The sequence below is a fragment of the Notothenia coriiceps genome, unplaced genomic scaffold (assembly GCF_000735185.1).
Source record: "Notothenia coriiceps isolate Sejong01 unplaced genomic scaffold, NC01 NC01_scaffold00037246, whole genome shotgun sequence".
NCBI lineage: Eukaryota > Metazoa > Chordata > Actinopteri > Perciformes > Nototheniidae > Notothenia > Notothenia coriiceps.
The window spans coordinates 303743-312683 of record NW_011369947.1 but is presented as its reverse complement, the minus strand read 5'-3'; the positions used below and the strand labels follow the sequence as shown (position 1 = coordinate 312683).

The window sequence follows — 8941 nt, the reverse complement described above, 5'->3', positions numbered from 1 at the left end:
TCTGAAAAGGGACTATAACAACCTTTTGGGGAATTGTCCAAGTTAACATCAAATGCTTTGTGTTTACCAGAACCATAATACATCTATTGGCAGTCCTTTGGAAGAAAGTTGTCAAGGATGGCGAAATCTCACACTTTCTTACAGTCAGATAAATAACGTGATTAAAGGTGTATGTTTTACGCTTGTACAGTGTATTGTACAATTTTAAATTAGGAACGAATAGAAACATATTTTTCTTTGGACATTCACCATCTTCTTTTTAAATATGATTATTTGATGAAGTGATTTACTAAATCATTTGATATTTGATCATCTGAGATGCTTATAAAGAGCTGAATGATTGGGATAATGGTTAAATTGATTTAAATATGTAATATAATACCAAATTGTATTGCTAAATGTATTTAATGGGGCAATTTAAAGACTGAATTTTGCCTGTGTGTGTGTGTGTGTGTGTGTGTGTGTGTGTGTGTGTGTGTGTGTGTGTGTGTGTGTGTGTGTGTGTGTCATTGCCTCTGTCTCAGATCCTGAGGGATTTATGAACAATGTCAAGTTCCCTCTGAAGACCTGAGTCTCTTCGCTGNATATGTAATATAATACCAAATTGTATTGCTAAATGTATTTAATGGGGCAATTTAAAGACTGAATTTTGCCTGTGTGTGTGTGTGTGTGTGTGTGTGTGTCATTGCCTCTGTCTCAGATCCTGAGGGATTTATGAACAATGTCAAGTTCCCTCTGAAGACCTGAGTCTCTTCGCTGCCTCTTAAAGCTTAATGCTCCCTGACTGAGTGGCACAGCGAGAGCCACACACTCTCTCTCTATGTGCCACAGATAATGCTAAGAACAACCTCTCAATTCCAGCTCCCCTCCTCGCCTCATGTACCCTCCTTCCTCCGCCGCTCGCACACGGCCATTCCCATTCAATGACACTGCGGAGCAAACGTGGGCGATTGTAATGGAAAAAGCTAACATTGTCCCTAATGGTTTCCCATCCCAGGAGAGTTTTAAAACATATGTAAATGTATGTAAACCCAACAGAAACACATATTTACAATAGCACGGGGTAATCACAATATGATGACACGGTGTGCCGGCCTTGTAGATGGAGGCGCCATGTGTCATTAGTCTCCTTTATCTCTTTTCTGTTTCCTGTAAAAGCATCGGGACAACAATCACTCACAATAAGAAAATGGTCTTCGCTCATCTCTGGCACAGTGATGGAGAGGAGGAGAGGAAGAAGAAGGGAAAGACAGAGGTTTTGTGAACCCCACAGATGCCATGAAGGTGCACTCTATAAACTCCTTTTGTTAAACACTCCTTATCAACACATGTTAACTGTGCAGGATTTAAATACTGTAAATATCAACTTCAACTGGTACACCAAAAGAAACCATTACAAGTGATGTTACAGGTGAGCAGAGGAAGGAACGCTGGATTATTTATGACCTGTACAGAGTGCATTATCGATGTCTGGTACCAACCTCTCTCTAGGTCGTCCTCAGACGAGCCCTCCATCGTCGCTTCCAGTCATCCCGGTTTTCCATATAGGATTTTTGGGATGACTTTGTTCTTCATGGTTGGCTTTACTATGCTGATTAAGGACTGGGGGCGCAACTCCTCTCAGTCTTGGTTTTTAGTTCCTAGATGGGCTGCCTTCCATGGCTATGAGCCCCATCTGCCCGGGATTGTAGGGAACGGTGCCTTGCTCAGGGACACCTCGATAAGGCAAGGCAAGTTTATTTATATAGCACTTTTCAACACAAGGCAATTCAAAGTGCTTTACAAAAAATGAAAGACATTAAGAAAATAGCATTTAAAATCAGTCATTAAAAAGAAAAGTTAATAAAATAAAAATTACTTGCACTTGCCGAGACTTGAACTGGTGACCTTTGAGTTGCCAAGCCAACTCCCTATCGACCACCACCGCCCCAAACCCCCTAAACCACATTTCAACATTTCTATTTTGGAAACAAATAATAGCAATGGTTTACTTGTGAGAAATCTGTCATTTTATTGTATTTTTTGTCATCACATCACAGAAATCTGTCAGTTCTTGTAAAAAAGACACATACTGTATGAATTAGGTGCCAACATTATTCATTATAAACACGGGTGCACATAACTTTTTTGCCCTGGTTCTCAAAGGAGCACCTGAAGATGTTGCTTGGTGTGCATCCTTAAAATGAAATAAACCGGACCTTTTTGAGGGGGTCTTGACTTTATGAAGGGAGGGGGGGGGGAGGTGCGCTAGTGAGCACGCAGCAGGGTTACTGTGTGGAGCGCATAAAGCAGACCCTTCACGCGATAGCGAGGGATCGCAGATGCCGTGGTGCTCGCGGACGGATTAAAACAATTAAACCGAAATAGCTCGCGAATTATACTTTGGCGGCCGTTAATATACCTGGGCGGCCCGCGCAAGTAAAGTCTATGTGTGGGAAACCCTGCTATCTTACCAGTTCTTGTGCAACTCGCAAATATCTCTTTCTTCTCTATTTTCTCTCTCTTCTCTCTTTTCTCTCTCTCTCTCATCTCTCTTTTCTCTCTCTCTCTCTCCCTCTCTCAATGTTGGTGCGCAAATGCGCCTTTTTTCAAATGATCCGGTGCTCTTTTTTGGCGGGGGGTGCGCATGCGCAGTTATGTGCAGACCTGATTATAAACCCTAACTCACAAAAGGTTGTGTGTGTGGTTGCTATGCACTGTTTGCATAACGCTGTTGTGAGGTCAATTTATTTTCCAGCATGTATTTCATTCTCATGCGATATTATATTAAACATAATGCCAACTGAAAAAAAACACCATTTCATGTTCAATGTTCAGGATGCTGAATTTCGCCGAAACACCCTATAGTCAACCTGTCAATGTCAGAAACACAGTTCATTTAAAAGCAGCAAAAGCTAAAGTTCCTGTTTTAGTAGTGCAAGACAAATTAAAAACAGTGTTAAACAAAGAATGTGTACCGTTTTCAAATCAGTAAACATGAATATTCCCTTTAACATTTATCAAATCTTAATTATGGATCTAAAAAAGCCTGAGTTAATCCTTATACAGCTGCACAGTGAAACTCCTAATATTAAAGAATTTCCTAGACTCAACTTCCTTTATCCCAAACATTGATTGTGTTTTTCCTCATACTTCTTCTGTGTGTCCTCCTTTACGCTTTGCTCTGTTTGACCAGCTGCTCCACCTCCTTCATGAGGCGCAGGCACAGCTCGTCCTGCCACGGCAGAGTGACGCACTGCACCCCCACGGGCAGACCCTCGCCTCCACACACAGCCTGAACACAAACACAACATCCAGTCAGAGAACCACCAAAGTCTCCTGCCTCCATCTACAGACCAACTGCAGAACTACGGCTTCACACTGAAGTGCTGTATGGAACAACTGTTTTGTAAGTCAGAGTGTCTTACCTGTTTGAAGAGCTTGTCCCACCGATCCTGATAAACGCCTTTATAGTGCTTCAGTTCCTCCTCATCCTCTGCCTTCACAGTGGAAACAGGAACAACTCCGGCAGGAAATTGTAGGAGATTGAAAATCAGCGTGTAAGACAGAGCGCCTGGAAGGACAGATAATAGGTTATTCACCAGGTTACAGAAGAAGAGGAGGAAGTAATATTATTGTTGTTGTTGTTGTTGTTGCAGGGAGATAGCTCTTTTGCTAATACAACAGCATTGCCCTCTCTACTATCAAGTATCAGCCAAAACTGAATATCATTGATACAAATATGAGGAAAAACCTTTGAATGAATGGACGGATACTACACCATGTAAGCTTTTATTTATATAGCCTTCCTATGAAGTGTTTTAAAACTCAATAATTAACACAGATAATATTTCTCCTTTTTGTCTGGGACATTAAATCATCCTGTATATGTATATATATTTACATATATTTACTGGGTTCAAATATGTCCACCGGTAGAGATTTGGCAATACCGTTTCAGGCAAAATCATTATGCCACAAATCAATTATCCTAGCAAGGCAGCAATATTATATATATTTAAAGAGGCCCTATTATGCTTTACAGGATTATCCCTTTCCTGTACTGTGTAATATTGGTTTTTCAAAGTTCCCTCCCGAGGGAGTTTCTCCTTTGATTTTTTTAAGTGTTTTATTAAGTTAAGTTTTATTGAACTTAAAGTGGACCTTTCATGCTATATTTGAAAAATATATTGTAGGGCCATACTTATATAAAACATGTCTGTGAAGTTTTTTTTTCAAAATACCAAACAGATCACCCATTGTAGCCATGCCTCTTACGGCCCGTCCACACAGCGGTGTGCGTTGAAGCTTCAACGCTTCTGCCCATTCACTTTGAATGGGGTGACGTCACGCTTCGCCGAACTGCATTGTGGGGAGCGTGGCTACGCGTTGCTCGCGTCAAAAGTTGAACCATGTTCAACTTTTGAAGCTTCAACGGAAGCGTCAGCCAATCAAATCCCGTTTATGAAAATCTGCCAGTACAACTGCTAGCCAATCAAACCGCGTGTATGCTGCGAGTAGTGAATCACCCGGTGCTTTATGATCAGTCTCTGTTCATCTACCGGGATACAAACCGGAGGAGCCAGGCATGGAGGGAGGTGGCAGAGATAGTGGGTGAAACTGGTAGGTTTTCGCCTGTTTGGGGAGTTTATATCCAGTGTACCTCGTTTAAACATTGAATTGACAGCTAGCAGGCATAGACAGTATATATAGCTAGCATGGAATGCTAGCCTTTTGCTTTGTATGTCGGGGGCGGGAGATTCATGTGATTGGTTGTTGGTCGCGTTGCTCGCGTTGACTCCCCAAGCTTGAGACACGCCCACCGCCAAGCGTCAACGCACGCTGCTGTGTGGACGCTCCGTTACTGCTCAAACTTTGAGGTTCACGCTCCAAACCCCTCTTCTGCAGCCCTGTTATTATTGAAACGCAGATGTTCGGGACTAGCTTGAAAAAGAGAAAGAAGAGGAGGCGGGCTAATGCCCTGATCAGATTTCTACCGGAGATAAAGTTTTACACTTCGGTTGTGATAAAACGCCATCCTGTTTAAACCACGTCAGGATTATTGTCTGAAACAGTATGGAGCTTCAAATGCCTTTTCTCTCGCAGGTTTATCAACAAGGTAAGTTCCTTTTTTATTTCTGCTTTTTAAAACACATGTGGCTCTTCAGTACAGGTTTAGCCTGAGTTTTTAGCGAGGCTTGGCTAATGTAAGACAAAGACGAGTTACTTCAAAAACAACGTCAGGCATTGTTTCTGATAGCAAACTTTCGTGGGTCCATGACGTTACAAGCGGATGGAAATCTGGATTCGGATCCGTTGTGCCCCGTTTTTAGCTGAAGTACTCGAGGTACTTCTTAATCTCTGTGATGTAGTTCTGCTTGAGGGACCGGGAGAACTTCGATATTAGTCTTCACTTAGTTCCTCTCCTCGCAACACCTTCAAGGTCCACTTTATGTCCTCCATCTTGTTCTGAATGCCAGTCTGCTGTGTGCGGTGTCCGCAGTGAGACATGGTTGGTAGGCCGGTCCCTGGTCAGAGGATCAGCAGTAGCGGTCTATATAGCATTCGCTCCAGCTGCGCTATCGTCTCCTGAATTGTGTCTAATGAGAACACATTAAGCAAAAACAATGAGAACTTTAATGTTCTGGCATTCCAGATGCAAAAGCGTTATTAGCCGACACTAACGTACCTCCAACTGAGCATGCTTGCTTCCACAGATCTGAATGGATCTAAAAACCAGGGCAGACAACAATCCTGTTTGTTTTTTGCATTTTGCCCGCCATGCAATTACGAACCATAGTGCAAACCGATGACGAACTAAGTTACTTTCTCACCAACTCCACAGAAGACTTTCCTAGATTAACGGAAGCCCGGAGTAGACTGCAAAACCAACGAGCAAGACATAAAACGGCTTCAAATAAAAAAATTACTGTTTTAAGGACTGTCTACCAAATAATATTTAACCAATTGTATACTCACAACCTTGAGGATATTAATGTTAGCCTGTATGCATGTTTGTCAGAGGGTGAGAACTCACAAAGGCTTGAGCAGAAATGAGAGGTTTTCTTCAACCATATAGGAAGAACGACGGTACAAGCTGTGCTTGAGAGAAGGGCTCCACAGGGCTGCCTGTCTGAAACGAAGATTAAGGGTTCATTAGCCACCAAATTACTGTTTTCATAGGGGAATTGTAACTTGGCTCTTTTGGTATATAGTTGACAGGTTAGTTATTTCAACAGGACCTGAAATACACTTAATGGCATTACATTAATTCAGTGAAAAAAATATATGATTATGCCAGGATTATATTTTTTATTAGCTATTTCATCTGCAACGGTATTTCTACTCACAGTTTTTGGCGACAGAGTGTGGCTCCGTCTGCCAGAATACCTTTTCGCACCGTTCAGCTAGGACGTAGCAGATTCAGATGACGGTAGGGCCCAATGCAGGCACGGATAACAGACACGGGAAAAGGTACAGCAGTTAAAACATAGGGCGTCACATCACATCATGTTATGTGGCAGTGTCATTATTAGTGTCCGTGTGTCTGAGTTGGGAGAAGTGCTTCCCGTGTGCCCTGCTGCCTTACAGAGCTTTGACCTCTCTGGACGCTGCGGGGCCAGCTTGGAGGGGTTGTGTGTAGCCGTCGCTTTCTAGGTACCGATCCGGAGAGGTTTGGAGCTCTGGTAAATCTGATGACAAAAGGTTTTCATTTCTTCAAATCGACTAGGGGGACATCCGAGTGGAAACATTACAAACACACATGCTTCTTCTCTCCTCTTCTTTTTTCATTATGTGTAGGTATTACTTTTGTTTGTTGTAAAATACTTTTGGTTCCCACTGTTATAAAAATTCCGAATAATGTATACTTAAAAAAATTAAATGTAACTTAATATATATTTTTAGAAGTATTTTCTTTAAGTAGTGTTTTGTTATTTATCTTTACTAAGTTTCGTCTATACGTAGTTTTAGGTAAAGGAAACGGTGAACATTTTGTTCAAGAGGTTCAAAGGTTTGAAGATTTAATGTAATATACAGCTACAGGTGAGACACTATGCTTTTTTCCAGATCCATTCTGTATTTTGTGTCTCTACCTGTGACTTCTTTCGATGCTTAATGCTCAAAAATATCTTATTTTTTCATCCTGCCTGTGCTGCAGCCCCAGTCTGCTCTGATTGTTAAGCTGGCCGGCTCTGTTGTGATTGGTCAATGCCGGCTTAGAGATGTCGCCGCCCCATTGCTTATTATGTGAAATGTGTTAGCAGCACTGGCTATAGAAGCATGAGTGTTGGCATGTGATGTCATTAAGGTACGCGTAGTAACACAAAGGCAAGGGGGGGAAGTGTCCGTGGGAGAGAAACTCCATTCCTAAAGGGACTATGGGATTGTAGCCTTAGCGACCTTTTACATGCACAAGAACCTATATACACCCTACAGGATAGTGGAAAACCCCAAAAGCAGAATAGGCCTCCTTGTTTAGTGTCAATGTTCCACAAAGAGTCGTTTGCCGCAGTTCAGAAGGGCCAGTCCAGGATTTTTTTTTTATCAGATGACACAACCGTGGATGTTTTGTGTCTTTATGTTTCCCCTGCGATTATAGGTGAACTCCTTCTTTTATACAGCGAGGCACTTTCCCCCCTTGAGTGAACATTTGCAACTCAAGGGTTTTCCGCATGCCTCCTCTCCTCACTCGTTGCCAACAATTATTCTTATCCACACATTACCAAACGTCTCTAGTAGCTAGAAAGGGAAATCTGATCCATCCTTATTGTTCCTCCATGAAAAACTGGTCCGGGAGTTTTTCCCCACCTCTTAAAGGAAACCAACATATCAAGATTGTATGTGGAAGGGAATAAAGAACTTCTTCATTCACTTTCGAAGCCTTAGTAACTGGCAGCACGACCTCCCCCTGAGGCCAACCTGTGAAAAACGGTTTGTGCTTGTTAATTCTTTTGCAAGCCTTATCTGTGGCATAATTAAAATAAAATGTTCAAAGGTGTGTTATTTCATTAGGCAGGTTTTAACGATAACTATATTACTTGTGGCCATCGCTCTGCCTCACACCAGTTCTTTATTGTTTTGCCAGCAAACTGGAAGATTGCGACATTCCAACTGGCTCTATTTTTTTTAATGCTATACATTCACACATCATTTTTGACTGTCTGTCTATCTTGTAAATGTTTATCTTGTTTATCTAGACACACACTGGGTGTTTCTCAATCTCGAGTACGCTTGCTTGGTCGCCATGTCTTCCGGGCGTCCTTGCTTCAGAAGCGAGGCAAGAATACTTCCTAGCGCTCGGCGAACAAGGAATGGAACACGCTAGCAGTGTTGCAGGTTGTGCGTATATGGAGCCCCGCCTTACCATTTTCCGCCACAGATTTGGGGAAATTGGTCCGAGTCATTTGTGGGGATTTTTAGGACCGCGGATTCTACACAGTGTGCAGACTCGAAATTTCTCCAATTGAACACCACCGGGACGGGAGAATTCAAGTATGCGGAGTTGGCGTACTTCGGCAGCACTCCGATGTACTGTAGTACTGCTTGAAATAGCTTGGCTCTGGAGCAGCTTACACTTGCAATGAGAACACCCACTATTCTTATTGCCTGGAGAGTGATCTGCCTCTATTGCTCGTCCCCAAGTTTTCCCCAATTATTGGCAATTCATCTGAGGGTCTAAGTACTGTCTGTGTCCCCATATGTTGTTACACCACTGTGAAGGCCCCTTTAGCAAATGTGTAATTTTCTTGATATTGGGTATTTGGACCTGATTGATTTGCATTGTAACTGTCACCAAGCTACTGTGCGCCTCACTGAAAAGATGAGCAAATCCATAGAGCAGCAAACGGACATCGCTGTACAGGTTAAGGGTCCCGCCAAGAGTAGTCTGTTACGTAAACTATTTTATAGAGGAAAACCTGCACCTATTAAAAGGCACGGGTGGGACAAGTGGGGTCCAAGA

The 8941-nt window shown here is 42.4% G+C and overlaps 1 protein-coding gene across 1 annotated transcript in view; it reads right to left on the bottom strand.

The window, feature by feature from the left end:
* Positions 1 to 2592: 2592 nt before the first annotated feature.
* faah (fatty acid amide hydrolase) overlaps positions 2593 to 8941 on the bottom strand; it is a 163121-nt gene continuing 156772 nt past the window's right edge. Inside the window, exons 16-17 of the mRNA XM_010795435.1 lie at positions 3408 to 3553; positions 2593 to 3274 (exon numbers count right to left, since the gene is read on the bottom strand). Of these exons, the coding sequence (XP_010793737.1) occupies positions 3152 to 3274; positions 3408 to 3553 (269 nt within the window). The 3' untranslated portion in view covers positions 2593 to 3151. The remainder of the gene's footprint in view (positions 3275 to 3407; positions 3554 to 8941) is intronic.